This window comes from Rhipicephalus sanguineus, chromosome 1 (genome assembly GCF_013339695.2).
Source record: "Rhipicephalus sanguineus isolate Rsan-2018 chromosome 1, BIME_Rsan_1.4, whole genome shotgun sequence".
Taxonomy (NCBI): Eukaryota; Metazoa; Arthropoda; class Arachnida; order Ixodida; family Ixodidae; genus Rhipicephalus; species Rhipicephalus sanguineus.
In genome coordinates this window covers 60,523,068-60,541,758 of record NC_051176.1, presented here as the reverse complement: position 1 = coordinate 60,541,758, position 18,691 = coordinate 60,523,068, and the positions used below count along the sequence as shown (strand labels likewise).

The following is an 18,691-nucleotide window of genomic DNA, read 5'->3' as shown; positions in this document are numbered from 1 at the left end:
GGTTGCGATGTGTCTAATACTTCTCCCACGTGAGCCGGGAACCACTGGATTCTGGTTTGACATTCTACCTCCCACTGGACTTGGCTATTGTGCAGGACTTGGTCCGACTCGGGAAAATTATTGGTTTTGACAAGCTGTTGTTTTCGTGTGGGTGGCTGACTTGGAATCGAAAATGTTTAGTGGTGGTGCAAATTTTGTTGTAGTAGTGTTATAGCGGGACTCGACTGCACGCAGTAGGCTCAACAGTTTTTCCTCTGTGCGTGTCCCTTTGCGGTAAAGCAGTTATCTTGAAGGAATAAAGTTATATTTGAGAGATTGTGTTTGTGAGCCGAAATGTAGAGTGGTCCTCTTTCATTTTGCAGCGGAACTCTTTGCTCCAAGATACCGGTGGCCCACAGGCATGAGTTCCCATTCAACATGCGAGCTGAATTCAAGGCTGACCGTGCTTTCATCTGTGAGACGTACGGAATCGTTGTGCGTGTGCTGGATTACATGAATGCGTAAGTGCTTCGATGTGACATTTTAAGCTGCCTTCCAGATAAAGTGGTTGCTTGGGCGTGTTGGTGTGACATATTGGAGGGAAACAGCGTGAAAGACGAAAGACCGTCTTTTGCGCTGTTTACAGCGCTGTTGTATGCGTCTTTCTCTGCCTGGTCTTTCTCCTTTCACGCTGTTTCCCTCCAATGTGCCTTCCAGATTTTGGAAAAAAATTTTAGGGCGACAGAGGAATTGTGGCAACTGCCTCTTAACTGCAACTGTGTCGTAAGCAGGCACGTGTTAAAGTTTCACTGCGTGTGGGTTTTTATGTGAATCTCACAAATAGTTGCCAAGACACGCACGCACGCACGCGCACACACACACACACACACACACACACTTCCTTATTGAAAAAACAAGGAAACGCTACACAGCATGTGATGGAACGGAGAATTAAAGCTGTAATATTTATACTTGTGTCACATGGTCGTACTTGGAAGGCCTTCGAAATGCCACAACTCTGTCGACTCAAAGGAGTGGTGGCACTGCTACACGGCAGCTTTAAAATCCCGTTGAGCGGTTGAAATGTTTCTAGCAAAAATTGTGTGGTGCTGCCAATTTTTATTTTTGTTTTCATGTCACCAAAAGTTGAATATTATGTTCACTTAAAAGCGCAAAAATTTTTCTTTGTTTCAGCATTTTAATAAGTTGTTTATACATTGCTGTACATATGTTTTGTTCTTAAATTGTTGAGCTGTGAAACTGGTAACTGGTGCGCAATAACGCGTCCTGTGTGTGTGTCTCGCTTTTTGTCTGTTGTCTTTGCTCCTGTCACCTCACATCATGGAAACGTATGCACTGCTAGAGGCAGTTGCCACATAGTCTCGACACAGGCATGTTGCTGTTGTCGAGAGTATGTCAAATGGCAAAAATACTTGATTAAATAATTGGTAAATCACATATACTAGTATTTTTAGAGCTTTCTGTTTTGACCCGTCATGGTTTAACCCTTTGAGGCGCTATGTACACAATCGTGTACACCACTTATTTTTGCTATTTGTATCCACTAGGGGCTAAGAAAGAGCAAGATATATTGAGCTTTGGATGAATTGAACCTCCTGCATAATAGATTTGTCTTCATTTGACTTCATTTTGCAGTGTACTGTTGCATATTATCGCTTTGCTGAAGGCACTACCATATTCGACGAGTCGTTCGATGAGCCGCTTCCTGCGACCCACGTCAAAAGTATAATTTTTCTTTGCTTAACATGGACATAAGCGAAAGTGAGTTTGTACTGCATTTTCAGCCTGAGATTTCATTCTATTTCTGCAAAAGCAGAGCATTAATGGCTTCAGAATAAATAGATATTTAATTACAAAATAATTAGGAATGATTGCTATAACTCACATAAATTAACGTATTACGACATTATTTTTGTTGCAATGTAATATCGAGTGCCTTGAAATAACATTGCACAGATTTGACGCATTTACAGACAGTTCTTCATAGGTGGCATCTGAAAGGGTTAAGGTGCTCGACTGCTGACCTGCAGGTCGCGGGATCAAATCCCAGCCATGGCGGCCGCTTTTTTAATGGAGGCAAGAATGCTTGAAGCCCGTGTACTTAGATTTAGGTGCACGTTAAAGAACCCCAGGTGGTCAAAATTTCCGGAGCCCTCCACTACGGCGTCTCTCATAACCATATCGTGGTTTTGGGACGTTAAACCCCAAATATTATTATTATTATCCTTTGCTCTTAGGAGATTGAAGTTTCGGTAGACTTGTGGGGGGGCTCTGTTGACTCGATACACTGTTGACTTGGCGGCCTTTGAAGCTGCCCGTGTAGGAGCTCAAACTTGACCATTGAGTCAATGAACTGTTGGTTGGAAGGCCTTTCAAATGTCTCGTGTGACGCAACTACCCCTGGCAGCATGCCGTTTACTTGCCTGCAGCTGGTATTTAGAGTAGCACAGGTTTGGCGCTGGCGTTTAAAATGGTGCCCTATCTGCCTTTCTAACTCCACTATTGTAAATAGTAAATACCATATACAGTAAAACCTCGGTAATTTGTACTCGGTTAATTGGGAATCCCAGATAATTTGTATTATTTGCGTGGTCCCAAATTTTTACATGTAAATTTAACCGGATAATTGGTGCGGCCAGTCTGCGACTTCCCGGTTAATTGGCACACTTGGCCGCGACTTCCAAGATATGCAAAGGGTGTTGCGAATCTCGGAGGCTGTAACTAAAACATGCATTTTTTTTTTTGATGTACGGATCTCGAAGGCCATGTTTTTTTTTACCGGAAATACGTCGTAGACGCCATGTTTTAGCAATTGCCAGGCGGCGATGCGTGCGGTTGCGATCATGATCATCATCATCTCAACAGCGATGTTAGCCACTCTAGCGAAGTGAATGTTTTGTGGAGTCTTTGTGCCATTTGGATGTCGGCTGGCGAGCATTGTGCGATTCGGTGTGACTGCTCCATTTGTCTCCTGTCTCCGCTTGAGTGTCTTCATGGAGGCAGGTGGAGGCCACCGTTATTCGACGGTGTTTTGAGCACGCCGGTTTTGTGAAAGAAGAGGCAACCTCCGCTGAGTTTGCTGTCACCGCTGTCACTTGCCCGTTTGATGAAGAAGGGGAGACTCTCTGCGCTCGATATGAGGCTTTGCACGCGGACGAGGAGTGCACTCCAATCGGATTCTCCGAGTACGCAAATGTCGAGTGCACAGTGCAGACGTGTTACGCCGACATCGACAGCGAGATAGCTGCGAGATCGACCGATTCGGCCTCTAATGTTGACAGCGATGACGAGCCCTCCCGAGCACCCCCTTTGGCGGATGTCATCGATGCCTTGAGTGTTGTGCGCAGCTTCGTAGAGTGCAACGGCGGCGAGGCCGAGATGCTGCGCCTCATTGACAGGCTGGAACATATGACTTTCAGTGCTGGGAACTACCGAACGCGTCAGTCACGCATGGAGGAATTTTTCTCCAAGTAGGCTGACTTGCCACAATAAAGGTGTGACTTCCGTACATCACGTTTTCTGGCTGATTTCTTTGATTTCGCGTTGTTTCGGATAATTGGGAATCCCGCTTAATTGGGATATTTTTCTCGGTCCCGAGGCCTTCGAATTAACGAGGTTTTACTGTAAATGCGTGTAAGGGCCGCACTTTTTTTTTCAAGAAATGAGGGCCAATTTTTAGGGTGCGGCCCATACATGTGACATTTTTTTTTTAGAGTGTTTATTGCAGTATACGACACGTGCTCAATTGTCGTCATTCGACGAGTCCTCAGACTCTTAGTTCGCGATTTTGTACTGCGAAGCACCGTCACCCCACAAGCAGTCATCTTCAGCGCCATCCAAGCTGTTAGATATCCCGGTGACTTTAAAACTTTGGGACACAATGTTGGTCGAGACCGTGCTCCACGCGCAGCATGTCCGTTGTGAGTGCAAAACCATCGTTCCGCACTTCAATCACATAGCGGAGCAACTCTTCTTCCAAATCGGGAAACTTGCACTGCTTTCCTCGGAAAGCGCGCTTATTGCTGTTGGTGTTTCGCAAGGCTTCTTTTTGAGCGCACCAATGTCGAACACACTTCTCGTCAACGTCGAATTTTCTGCCGGCGACACGTTTCCCATGCTCGAGAGCATACTCGATCCTCTTCCAGGTTATAGCCAGCCGTGTAGCTATTCAGGTGCTTACCCATCTTGCCAAAGCGTGAATACCGTGTAGAAAACAAGCTAGCACTAAGGTCATCGAACAGTGCAGAAAACTACAGCAAATGGCTGGCTGAACTGCACAAACCGAACAACACGAATGCCATGGCGATGGCGATGCTAATGCCGATATGGATGGCACCGATAGCGCGTGTGAGAAGCTAAAGATAAAATCCCACTTTAACCTTTAGTTGGCAGGTGTATGAACACTAATGAAAAAGTTAAAATTTTTAGCCCACTTCATGAACATCTTAACACGAAGAAAATCCAAAAAAATATATATATAGTCTAGTGATGATGATGGTTGCGTTCCCTTGCATCATCTATCGACTACGCCTGGAAGCTCTCATGCGCGCGCGCATTTTGAATACATATTGGTTGAGGAAAGTGTGGGTGTGGCCCTTACGCGGATTTTTTTTTTTTAGAATATGTACTTCACGAAAACGGGGTGCGGCCCTTACACCTGTTTATACGGTAAGATTTCAGCGTACAAGAAGTTACTGCTTCAGTGATAGCGTGAGAACTAAGAGATGGCAGAGTGGATTTGGAGAACGAACAGACAGCCGATGTTCTGGTTAACATTGAGAGAGAGAAAAAAATGGAGCTGGGCAGGCTACATGAGGCTTTCGACAGACAGCCGGGTCAATTGGAGCAATGGAAAGGGTGCCAAGGGACAATAGTAGAAGTTAGGTAGAGTGATGAAATTGCAGGCATGAAATAGAATATGCTTGTACAGGGCGAAGTGAAGTGGAGATTATTGGGAGAGGCCTTCTGCCCTGCAGTGGGCATAAAAGAAAAAGAAAAGGATGATGTGCATGCAAACATTTAAATGGAGCTTGGGCTTTCTGCTCATTTCTGAAAGCCCTTGCGCTTCTACAATGCTTCCTAAACTATCAAAACTGGTTCAGTGGGCACGTGACTGAATGCCTTGTCGTTCATATGCTTTTGAGAGTGTATAGCTATTGTCTGTGTTCTCTCTTCAGTGTGGTGAGAGAGCTTGGTGCAAGCCGGGACAGAATGGTGGACCTTGCAGAGGCATTGATCGAGGCGCTGACTAAGCTCCTGGAGAAGTTGCGCCATGAGGTATGGTTCATGTCCGCCGCTTTAGTTTATGACATTGTCTCATTGTATAGTGCAAAGGCCCATGGCATACATACTGTATTTACTCAAGTCTAACGTGCACCCACTTTTCAAGGTTTCAAAAAAAAAAACAAAAAAACATTAGGCTTGTGTTAATAGTGTTATATTGATTCGAAGTGAATAGTCCTCAGGGTTGAATATTTTTGAAGCAAATTCGAATAGGTTGTCACTTCTTCAAAGAACGAAACTGAACAGTTTAAAGTTTTATGCATAAAGCTGAAGTTACAACATACAAAAGCATCACAGAGACAACACATCTTTAACCAGTAAAAAATTAGCATAGCTTGCACTGGAGCGTTTGCCGCCATAACACCTTCGTGCATTTCCAGTGCTTATCTGTAAAACCATTGCCCGCATCGCCGCACTAAGCCGTGATTTTACTCAAGTCTAACGTGCACCCACTTTTCAAGGTTCAAAAAAAAAAAAAAAAACATTAAGCTTGTGCTAATAGTGTTATTTTGATTCGAAGTGAATAGTCCTCAGGGTTGAATATTTTTGAAGCGAATTCGAATAGTTGTCAGTTCTTCAAAGAACGAAACTGAACAGTTTGAAATTTTATACATAAAGCTGAAGTTACAACATACAAAAGCATCACAGAGAATCCTGTGACAACACATCTTTAACCAGTAAAAAATTAGCATAGTTTGCACTGGAGCGTTTGCTGCCATAACACCTTCGTGCATTTCCAGTGCTTATCTGTAAAACCATTGCCCGCATCGCCGCACTAAGCCGTGACCATGGCCCTTTCAGATTCTTTGTATACTTCACATCATAACAGCATTGCAGCAAAGCTGACTTTTGGACTTCGCTGCGACCACAAACATATGCACTCGTGAAAGCACTGGTTCGAGCCTGCAAGATGATAGGTGTGGCAGTGGTGGTTGCGGCAATTAATGCTGCTTTGGACCTGCAGTTTGAGCAGAAAGTCTGAAATTCGAGGCCATCCGCACCCAGATGCAGGCCTTCGTGGATGACATTCGCACTCCGCTGGGACAGCTGACAAAGACTGCACTTAACGGCACACAGGCAGCAGTTGCAGAAACAGAAGCACCTAAAGACAGCACGGCCAAAGACAAGATTCACCACACGGAACTACGCAATAGACTACGACAGAACCTCCACAAGATAACCTCTACGACAGGATCAAACCACATACCCCAGACTCAAACAAAAGCAACCACGTCTAAACATGCCTAGACCACGCAAGCAAGTCAAAGAAAACTTAGAACTCTGGCAATGGAACTGCCGCGGGTACCGAAGGAAAAAAGGGCTGCTGACACAACTGATCGCTCAATCTTCAAGGCCACCAGGGGTCATCGCCCTACAAGAGATCGGTACCCGACCAACACTTCAGGGATATGAAGCATATCACTCGAGTCAAGATGACAAGTGGAAGGTAGCCACGCTCGTGGATAAAAACATCACAACTATACAACATAAACTGGACGACAACATAGACGTACTGCATGTACTCCCCGAACTCGTCTACAAAGGCAACCAGAAACAAAGTGCTTTCATTTTAAACATCTATAGCCCCCCACGTCAAAGGCGGGCTACCATTGCCAAACTCTTCCGAGACACCCTTTGCCTCGCCAAAGAAAACACACTAGTCATTATGGGCGACTTCAACGCGCAGAACATGCTATGGGGATACCAGAGGCGTGACTGGAAAGGCCTCCAGCTAGAGACAATGATGGAATTGTGTTAACTCATGCTCATCACAGATCCAAGCACACCGACAAGGGAGGGAAACAGCGTAACACGTGACACAACACCCGACCTCACTTCCATCACACGAACCACACGAGCCGAATGGCACAACACACTCGAAAACTACATACTGAACATAACACTACAGACCGGACGCCTACGCAGGGATATTGGCACAGCCAAACTAACTTACTGGCAAAAAATGAGGGAAGCCCAAGAACAGGATGAAGAGACAATCACAAACTTGGAAGACTGGTGCAACAAACTTTGTCAACAAAACGAACACCACACAAAAGAAATAGTCAGAACAACAGAAATCCCGGAGGTGGATTCCCATTTACTACATCTGTGGGATGCCAGACAAGGGCTTACCCGCCGCTGGAAAAAGCAGAAGAACAATAGGAAACTGAGGACACGCATAGCGAAAATAACAGCGGAAGCGGAGGAATACGCCAGGCAACTCGCGTCGGCGAACTGGTATAAATTCTGTGACTCCCTGGACGGCACCCTGGGTACAGCCAAGACATGGCACATCCTCAAAGCCATCCTCGACCCCACCAAGACCAAAGGAGAGGGACACAAGGCCCTGGAGCGCTTTCTACACACTTACCCAGGCAGCCAACAATACCTTGTCGACGCCATCAAGACCAAATGCTATGGAGATCCTGCTCCCTCAGAGCCATGCACAACATCATACGTGGGACAACCGAACCCAACAATGGATGAACCTATAACTGAAAATGAAATGAGAGCGGCCATCGCAGCTACTACCCGTAACACGGCGGCGGGCACAGACCGCATCACAAACGCCATGATAAGAAATCTCAGCGACAAGTCCATCTCTGCACTCACGGCCTTCATCAACCAACACTGGGAACAAGGCACGGTGCCAGCGATGTGGAAACGCGCAAGAATAATGATGATCCCCAAACCAGGCAAGAAGTTGGCAATCGAAAACCTCAGACCCATTTCGCTGACATCCTGCCTCGGCAAGGTGTACGAAAGAATCATAAACACAAGACTGCAGAAGCACTTGGAAGATAATAAGCACCTGCCCGACACCATGTTCGGTTTCCGTGCTGGCCTGTCGTCGCAGGACGTACTACTACAACTCAAGGAAGAGGTTCTCAGCAACGTTCCCCGCAACGGTGAACACGTCCTCTTCGCTATCGACATTAAAGGGGCTTTCGGCAACAACAGCCACCAAGGAATACTGGAGGGGCTCGCAAACACCAACTGTGGTGAAAGAACATACAAGTACATTCAGAGCTTCTTAAGCCAACGCACAGCGGAGTTGAAGATCGGAGAGCTCCAGACTCCTGCATACCAACCTCCCAACAAGGGCACGCCGCAAGGAGCAGTAATATCACCCACGCTCTTCAACGTAGCCGTGGTCGGCCTTGCCAGAAAACTGCAGGAGGTAGAAGGGCTCCGACACGCCTTCTATGCAGACGACATGACACTCTGGACCAAAAAAGGATCACTCGCTGAAAAGGAAGAGCGCCTGCAAACTGCAGCTCACATCATCCAAGAATATGTCAGCCAGCGGGGTCTACAGTGCTCCCCAGAGAAATCTGAAATCTTACGTGTATGGTGAAGCAGACATAACCACGCAGCCTCCACAGACCCATCAAAAAACTTGAGGTATACCTCAATGGAAACCTCATACCAGAGAAACCATTGATCAGGATCCTGGGCATGTGGCTGCAGAGTAACCAACGAGCCACCCACACCCTTATGCTCCTCCAAAGCAGCGTCAAGGCTATATCACGCATGATATCTAGGGTGACATCTAAGAAAAGAGGGATGAAGGAAGGAGACACCCTTCGACTTGTTCGAAGCCTGGTGGTAAGCCGAATAACATATAGCCTACCTTATTATAATCTCACACAATCTGAGACCAGACGGGCCGACACCCTCTTGAGAATGGCATTCAAGACTGCTCTCCGTCTGCCGACGAGTACATCCACTGAGAAATTGATGGCACTGGGGCTTCATAACACCCTCAGCGAACTTGTTGAAGCCCTTCACGTCTCACAACAACAGAGACTTGAGCGTACTCGCTTGGGCCAGCAGGTCCTAAAAACCCTAGGATTCCAAGCCTCGACAACGAGAGCCCAGGAAACCTGCGAGATACCTTGTCATGTCCGGGAGGGCTATCACGTTGCCCCAATTCCACGCAACATGGACCCCAACCTACACAGCGGCAGAAGGAGAGCAAGGGCCCAATACTTCCAGAAAACCTATCGTTTCCAAACCACAGCCCGTTTTACGGACGCTGCCATGTATGGGACAACGACTAAATGAGCAGTGGCAGTGGTATGCGACCGCCGAGGCCACATAACCTCTGGAGCATCTGTCCTCCCTTGCAAGATCACAGAAGCCGAAGAACTGGCCATCGCACTTGCCATCCGCGGAGGCCTGCATGCAAACAAGCCGCTGACAATGCTCACAGACTCCCAGCAGGCCTGCAGGAACTTCCTGCCGGGCAGAATTGGTGTGCCTGCAGCACGTGTCCTTGCACAAATACCAAGGGAAGGCAAGGACGACTCCTACATTCAGACCGTCGTATGGATACCAGGCCACTCTGGCATCACGGGTAACCTGCACGCCGACCGGGCAGCTCGAGGCTTCGTACACAACCGAGCGCTCCTTACGTCGACTGCAGCAGACCTGGAGCCAGTTGACCTCCAGTATGCCACAATACAGTGCAGACCACTTATAATGTAACCGCATATAGTGCAGGACCGGTTATAATGCGGTCTTTTTCGACTCCCGTTCACCCTCCCATAGAACCGCATGTATACGCATACCGCTTATTGTGCAGTCCCCAAGATGAAATACGTTTATAATGCGGTTGCGGGAAAATATTCTGACAACGCGGTAGCGAGTGCGGTTCTCAAGGAGGTACGCCGATGGGGAGGGAGCGACGAGGTCGTTACGAAGGGCGAGGGCATGCACAGTGAACGAACGAGGGGCGGAGGGAGGAAAAAGACCGCAGCAGCGCTGTGCGGGCTCGCCGAGTGGGGAAGGATGGTGGTTGCCTAGGCGACGGAGTAGCCTTTGCACCGGCGGCGGCAAGGCTCCGCGGTGCCGCGGCCGCTTGCCGGCAGCGCGTTACGCGTGGAACGTACGATCGCGTCCTAATCAAGTGCGCTTTAAAGTAAGTTTCCTGTCGGGAAAAGCGTCGTCGTTATCACACTTGCTACAGATATCGCGTTTGCGACCTCGTCCGCAAATTGAAAAGTTTTGCGGCTTCATGACGCGAGCTTTCGCCTTTTCTGCCAGTGCGCGGACTTAAACGAGCTTGGCGGGCTTTTGTCGCCGTTGATCTCCTGGCCGCGAACACAAACTTCGTATCACGCGTGCTGTTCTTAAGTTAGTGCTTGAGTGCGATCTTTTCGATGTCCGATCTTCATGTTGTCTTGGACAAACTTCCCACGACAACATGCTGAACGGCACGCTAGGCCTAATCAGCGTTGGTTGCTTTTCGGTAGCGGTCGCGGGCGATAAAAGTTGCGGTTTGGTGCGGAATCAACGAAACTTTTTGCGATGGCTGCACTTGAAGGGAAGAGAATCATATAGTTAATGAAAACGAGGGCATGGTTGGCATATGCAACTCTCGAATTGTGGTTCCGGATTCGATTGCAATGTCTTGGACATCGCGTGCGTGCCCGCGAAATCGAATGATCGGTACCGCTCAGCACGTGAAATTTCGGTCGCGATTCAACATGGTTTTGTGTAATGCGCATACCTCGAGGTGGCCTGAAACGTAGTCGGTGAATTTCCGCGATGGCACTTTGTTTTGTTTGCTTTTTTCCCCCGTGTTCATTTCGTTGGCAATGCAGGTCTTTGGCGGTTAATTTTTGAACATTCGGACATTTAAGTGGTTGTAAGCGCCCCAAATCGCATATGTCGATTATCGGACACGCGAGGCTACATGCTCAACACGTTTTGCGCAAGTGCAGCCTTTGAAGAAGGTTGTTTTGGTTATAGTGCGGTACCGCTTATAGTGCGGATATTCGCGACTCCGGCGACTTACGTTATAAGCGGTCTATACTGTACTGAATTACCACAGAGGGCGACGCCTACGGTATCCACCACCTCATCAAAAGCTTGCGACGAAAGAGGCCACTGCATGGCGTAGACTCCAAATCGGAACCTACAAAAACCTACACACACTACACCGCATGCACCCCACATCTTATACCTGTGACACACGGGCATGTTTGAAAGGCCATTGAGTCGATGGCCATCGAAATGCTACAACTCCATTGAACTCGATGGAGTTCTCGCGTTGCCACACGACGGTTTTCAACGGCCGTTGAGTGATTCAGGTGTTTCTTGCGAAATTTTTGTGGCGCTGCTAATCTTATTTTCGTTTTCATGTCGTCGTGAGTGAACTAAAATAAATCCACTTAAAAGCACACATTTGTGGGTTGCTTTGTTCTAAAATATCAAAAAAATTGTTTATACACAATTATAAGTGCATTATTAGCTATAAGCAGAGTTGGTTATAAGTTTGCTGAACAGCGAAACTGTGGCTACGTTACAACCGCTTTACGCGTCCGGCCGCTTTTCTGGGTTTGCCACGTAGTACGTAGTTTTGCCGTTTTGCCTGGTTTTGCGGTTGCGTGTACTCATTTCATTTAATTACGTGCTTGTTCCGCCGTCATGAGGGACCGCGAAGCAGATGACAAGGCCGCTATGGTGTTCTACATGGCTGCGATCATGCAGCTTGATGCTGGGATTGAAGCGGCGAAAGAGGAAGCCGACGCCATCGAGGATGAGCTGCTGCTGCTGTTATCGCGAGCATGCACAATTCCTACATTCCAAATGATACAAATACCTTAGTGAACGAGTTAGAACGTCCAAACACACTACTTTTAATGTATACTCGGTAAATTTTTCCTTTTCTAATCATGTGTATCGGCACACTGGGAACGAGAGGGCGTGGTGACGCTGTTTCCGCTTCCGCCGCTCGATGGCCATTGAAGTTTCAATGGTGTCTTCGAGTGCTCCGTTGACTCGATGGGCCACTGACTCAATAGCCTTTGAAACTGCCCGTGTGGCAGCGCGTGCATCCCCGTTGAGCCAATGGACCATTGGTTCAATGGCCTTCGAAACGCTCGTGTGACACGGGTATTACAGGGATGAATGCCCATGGTGCGGGGCCACACCAACCCTGTACCACATTACGTGGGAGTGCACACTACACGACCTCGAACACCACAATATGAACACCTCATGTGAGCAATGGGAGGCACTGCTGTCCAGCCCGGCCCTCGACGACCAGGTCAAGCTCGTTCAGAGAGCAGAGCGGATGGCAAGAGCCAGTGGAGCCCTGGATTAAGGGCCCCGACCATCAGCAAGGCCCCTACGGGGCAATCCACAGGAGCTTTGCCTGTACATAAAGTTTGTCATCATCATCATCATCAGTGTCTGAAATTTCAGACGTTCTTATACACAGGCTCTCTGGTGCTTGTGGCTGTGCCGTGAAAGTTCCCGAATTTCCAAGCATGTCCAAAAAATCTGACTGTACTCACGGCTGACTGTACTCATGGCGTCCGATTTTTTGGACTTTCTGCCCAAATTGCAGGTCTGAAAGGCATTAATTGAAACCCCCACCTCCGCTGCGTCTATTACCTCACAGGTTCGAACCAGCGCTTTCACGAGTTGATCTGTTTGAGACAGTAACAGAGTTCAAAGGTCAGCTTTGCTGCAATGCCGAAGTGTTATGGGGTGAAGTACATCAGAAATTCAAAGGGGCCGCTATCACGGCGTCGTGCGGCGATGTCTTTACGGATGTGCAGTGGAAATGCACGGAGGCGTGATGGTGGCAGGTGGCGAATGCGCCAGTACGGCTTAATCGCTGACAACCTTTACGATAAGCATCTTCAGTTAACTGCTCGGCAGTGCATGTGGCCTAGCGCGGTTGCATGCGTACTGCACGCATTTAATAGGCGAGAACCCAAACGCGCCGCGCCGCCATTCATGCTGCCTCTTTGTGCGAGACCGCTGAGTGCGGCGCACAGACGCGTTGCCTTCGCGAACGAAACCAGCTCGCCATTGCTGCGCCCGTGTGCGGTCTGGAATGGAGTGGGCATCATGAACCCTTTCATGACAAATGCGTGCGTACGGTACCGCAACAGTACAGTGACGGCGTCAGCTTAGTTGAAATGTCAACCAGGCGTCAACTAAGGTGACGCCAACTAGGCGTCAACTAGAAACGATCAGCTTCACACGGCAGCAAATGCTGCGTATCGGTGGAGATTCGGCGATGCGTATGCTCATTGTTTACGTGTGCTTACTAGGCTTGTGCAAATATTCGAGAAGTTTGAATACTCGAATTCGCTTCGAAACGAATTTACATTATTCTAAATTTCGAAGTATTCGAAATGAACAAATAGACATATATAAACCCCATGTAACCCCCTGTAAAGGTGGTTTCAGTGCAGTGCAGAGGTGCTATACCGTGAATACACCTTTCCAGAGGAAATTCGCAATGCCGTGAAGCCCCATTTCAAGGTTAACTGATCAAAGAACCCTCACATCGATTCATAATTTTTTAAGTTTAAAAGCTCGGTATACTGGCTTATATGCTCTAAGTAAATTTTTAAACGTAACATATTTTACAGGTTATTACTTGCATTCTACCGAAAGTCGAATCCTGCTACTATTCAAGGTTGCTTCCACTTCCTTTTGAACCAAAAAGAATGGCATTTGCATAAGCCTTGTTTGAATTGTAAAAAATATTGTGCATATTAGCTGGGTCATGACAAATATGCTCATTTTTCTTTATAATATGTGATATATATTATTCGAATTCGCTTTGAACCTAAAATTTACTATTCACACAAGCATAGCGCTCACGCTTTGGTGAAAACCGGACGAGTCGTCCGCTCTTCTGCCACAGTCTGTGTTCCGCATCATCGTTTCCAAACGCTCCATGCGAGAAAGCCGTAATCTATTCTGCGCTTTGCTGGTATCAGCGGAGCTCATCACAATTCACGAGATGCAAATTTGCAAGTGGTGGTTGACACCTAGTTAAGCGGTGTTTGCAGCAGGTACCGAATGTATTTGCGAGAGCCTGGGCGTGCACCAAAATGCCCGATAAGTGTACTGGGAGGCATTAAAGCTCTTGGATGGGGCTGTGGCAATTTGACCGCTTGAACAGAATAAAAAAGCACGAATTTGTTTTTTCGGATGATTTCGTGGTCTCTAGGAAGTCTGAAAAATGGGACGTTGACTCTACCATCTTTGGATAGCAAATACAGATCTCGAATGCCCTGCATTTGTGTGTAAGAACTGGAAATGTAATGGGTGTCACCTCCGTCGCTTCATGTGGCTACTCCGATTTGACTGGACAAGGCGACACAGGGCAGCACAAACCAGCTCAGAGTGCTAGCTCACGACTTACATATGGGGACAGTTCTGCAGTTGCGACATAACAGCAGGTTTCTCAGTGCATTGGCTCTTGCACCAAGACTGGCCGAAAAAGATGCAGCACATGGGAACTGCTCTGTTGCTGCTCTGAAATGCGGCCTTCAAGATTGCTAGAACAGAAGAACTGCCCCGCACTGCCTGAGAGGCTACAGCCAAGAGATGTGGTCAATGCCAGATAGTGGTTGTCACAACCGAATCTGAAGAGTGCCATCACATTTCCTGCTATTCTCAAACTTTCCAAGATAACTAAATCGGATCTACACTTGTGCGCAATTTAGTATAGAGATAAGTCAGGGCCCTTTGTGTGCAATTGCGTGTGCTCGAGCTGTTGTGCACTTTCACTGGCCCCTGCATTCATAGTTATGTATATGACTCCCAAAGGCTCCCTTTTGGAGCCATATATAGTGCCACGCCCGTTTCTAGCCTTATGTTTTCCACCTACCGAAGCTGTTAGCCATGCTCGGCGCAGATTGCGTTGAAAGTGTTGAAAGGCTTCGTGATTGTCCGAGATCATTTTGTTAAGATTATGCGCTGGACGCGAATGGTCAAATTTATTCGAAAGCTCTCACAAGCGCCAGCGATAACGCTAGAACCTTCGATGCCGCGTGTATAAATGCAGACGCGCCTTTCGACAAATCAGTTTATCGAAAGCCGATGCTCTGTTCACTGCTATCAGTGTACAGTGTGTATTGCTGTAGTTTGACTTTTCGTTTCCCGGCCACAAGTTCGGCCAAATAGTTTCATCTTGGACACGCCGACTGCTGCCTTCGTCGACGTCACGACCCCGTGACAGTAGTAACGCCATGCACTCGTACCACTTCATAGAAGCGGAGCAACAACCCGTAACCACAGCAGCTTTGCGTTATGCAGTATGTGCGTTATGCCTCAAGAATTGAGTGTGCGGCAGTCACCATTGTGTATTCATTAAGAAGAAGCCTTGCGAGGGTGCTTTTATCATGGAGCACCTACATGACCTTATGGAGTAGGTAGTGGTGCCGCAGGTAAATGCGAGGGACTCCAGAAAAATCGTTCGGCTACTCAAATCCAATATTTTGTTCCAGGAGCTAGCAGTGCGCTTACCGAAAACGTTTTTTATTTTTTGTAAAAACGCCTGTTTGGTCATTATCTGAGCAAGTCAAGGATAGCTTCTTTCGATTCTGTAGTATCCCAAAACAAGCGGCAATGCCCTATTTCTTGCTTATGGTGACAGCTTGCAAGAAACTAGCCTTGTTGATGAGGCGTCATTAATTTTCTCTCAAGAGTGCTTGTGAGATGACCAAGAAGGCCTTATGTTTCGTATTACAACACTTGTCCTCTGGCACACCAGTTGTCGTACCGGGCCGTACATGAATGGTGTGTTTGAAAAAAATGGCCGTACGTGAATGGTGTGTTTGAAAAAAAAAAAAAAAAAATTCAGCAGATACCACGCGTTGTGGGAATCGGCGTCATGTGAAGCAGTCAGCGAGTACTTCTATGCTGTATTTTATGGCTTTGAGCCAAGCATTACGAAGTGGATCAACGTGTTTTTGTAAGTGTAGTAGCTGTTTGCACATCGTAGGCTTAGCAGGCATGTCGACAACACTAGCGTTTAAAGGGTAACTTACGGTGCAACGTAACGACGTAAGTCAGTATTATCGAAACTAAGTGCACTTTATGGTGCAATCATGTGAATATCATACGTAGCTTTCATTAATGTATTCCTCCAGCGTCAAGCAATGCTTCAATATAGCTTGCTGAATCACAGGGATACCAGTGTAATGTTTATTAGATGGATCCTAATTTTTATTTTCTCTATTCGTCGGGTCAGCGCTGCTGATGTCGGTTTTTCCTAACGCCCTCGCATTTAAATTGCCTATCTCTGTTGTAGCCGTTCCTGGGTAGTTGTAAACTGTCAATCACCTGTGGCGCATACCCGTACACCGCAGTCCGTGGTAGACGGGTATATGCCACACGTGTCTGGAGGAAAGGGTTCGATGACTTACTCAACAGGATTTTCACATTATTCATGTCATGACCCGACATCCTCTAACCCTCCCATGCCAATTTTAGTCTACACCAAGTTAAAGGGGCCCTCTAACACTCTTCAACACCCCATTTTTTACTCGTGGATTGCGTAGACTGAAGTACGGACGAACTAGTGCAGCGAACGGCAGCGATAGCGGCACGCAGTACGAAGTTATTCAATTTAGAAAATTCAAAATACAAGAAAAAAAATGCCTACCCTCAACTCGATTTTCGCGGTGTCACGTGACTGCATTTCACTCTCTGCTGTGACGTCGGATGGCGCTCCAATGAAATGGGCTCAAAGCTCTAACGTAGGGGAAGCTCGCACACCATTGTTGCTTCTCCTTTCCAACGTATTGTTGACGTCGTTGCCATAGTAACAAACGTGGTTCCTGAAACCTGACTTGTCAGAACTTGAGCGGATGCTACTGCTTCGAAGCGAGGCTGGGGAGGCTTTGTCTGCTGTTCCTTACAACGACATTCTGTGTCATTCAGTCATTCCCTCTTCTCATTCTGAGAAGGGAATTTGTGGAGCGGCATGGGCGGTTAAACACGGTCGCCCCTACGCGGGTTGTTCGGTGAGCAGCCCGACGAGTTACAAGTGTGCAGCGACAACAATTCAACGAAGAGGATTACTTGCACCGTTTCAACAACAATCATGTGCCTACCGCACATGCGGAAAGAGGCAGCTCGCAAACGTACAGACGCAAAAAGAAGGAAGAGGGGCAAGCGTTTCATATGGACATCCGACCGGCGCAGGCAAAAAAAAAAAAAGAAAGCCAGAGCAACCAGAGGCGAAATGGCAACCGGCGCCTCTGTCGTACTTTGTGGTTGTAGTGATATTTTTTGTTGCGACGGCGGCTATTTGGAGTTCATTGAAAAAGCACAGAAAAGAAAAACGAAACACAATAGTAATCTCAACTTTGATGCAACGCCGTTATTACTTCTAACGTTACATTTATCCAATCATAGGCCAGCGCTCATCTTCGTCATTTCCGCCCGCAATAGTTCTGGCAAGCGCCACTACGCGCTGATGCTGTCAGCAGCGATGTAGGGACTTCGACGCGTGATTAAAATACTAAATAATTTGATATCGGTGCTTAGACTTATCCTAAAATTATCCCCAGCCATCAGTCTACGCAATCCGCAAGTAAAAAATGGGAGGTTGAATAGTGTTGGAGGGCCCCTTTAAGGAGGCGGTCACGAGAGCACCCAGACGTGGGTGGCTAGATAGATGTGATAGATAAATAAGTAGATAGAAACGCTCAAAGTGCTAAGGGTTCGCTAAGAAATGCTTCGCATTTAAAACAGCATACACAGTAGTTTGGCCGTTTGACCACTGTGCCTGCAGTAGATTCAATTTTTTCAAGGAGGCAGTAAATTGAAATATTCAGGATTAGTTTAAATTGTGGATAAATGTGTTTTCCTATACTGAGACTCTAATACATGGTATTCTATGTGCATAAAATTATAAAAAGTTACATATTTCGTTATAATGAGGTTTAACCCTTTGCAGTCTGTTGTCGGGGCAGCGCCCGACAAAGCAACACGGCTGTAGCGGTCCGCTGTCGGGCACCGCCGGACAAGGGGGCTCGTGGTTTAAATTTCGCTGTTTTCTCACTGCGAGTCAGGCCCATTTTTTGTATACATGAAGTGCCATCTCTTGAGGAATAAGTGAGCTTTGTTTGTTGAGGTTTACTTGTTTTTACACTAGGGTGCGGCACTATATTCAGCACGGAGCCCAGAGCATACCCACTCGCGCGTGGTTTGCTAAGAAGCATGGCCACGTTTTCACTGCGTGTGTTTTACGGTGGTGCTTTTAGCGAAAGCGAGGATGACTTTAGTGAGGAAGAGAATTACGTGCCTCCACCAGACAGTGACGACAGTGATTCGACAGAAGTGAGTGACGAAGACGACGACGGCGGCGGTGGAGACACCTCTGTTGACACACCGGGGAACAGCAACAACCCTGGCCTGCACCCAGGAGAATGCTTTGACCGGTATCATACGCTTCCCAAATATCGCTAAAGGAGCTGCCTGCAGAATGCAGGAGCAAAAATAAATATCCTGTGAGTTTTTCTTCCACAGTTTGTGTTTTTCTTCGTGGCGCCAGAAACTGGCAGAATTGTTTCGGACCGGTAGAGCCAGAAAGTGGGTAAAAGTTTTGGACCGCAAAGGGTTAACAGTACTTTTTCTG

At 47.3% G+C, this 18,691-nt stretch overlaps 1 protein-coding gene across 3 annotated transcripts in view; it reads left to right on the top strand.

Moving 5' to 3' along the window:
• LOC119391925 (uncharacterized) overlaps nucleotides 1-18,691 on the top strand; it is a 129,948-nt gene that overhangs the window by 90,302 nt on the left and 20,955 nt on the right. For all 3 annotated transcript variants that reach the window (XM_049414472.1, XM_049414471.1, XM_049414481.1), the window contains 2 exons: nucleotides 363-500; nucleotides 5,178-5,277. In XM_049414472.1, coding sequence (XP_049270429.1) covers nucleotides 363-500; nucleotides 5,178-5,277 — 238 coding nt within the window. The remainder of the gene's footprint in view (nucleotides 1-362; nucleotides 501-5,177; nucleotides 5,278-18,691) is intronic.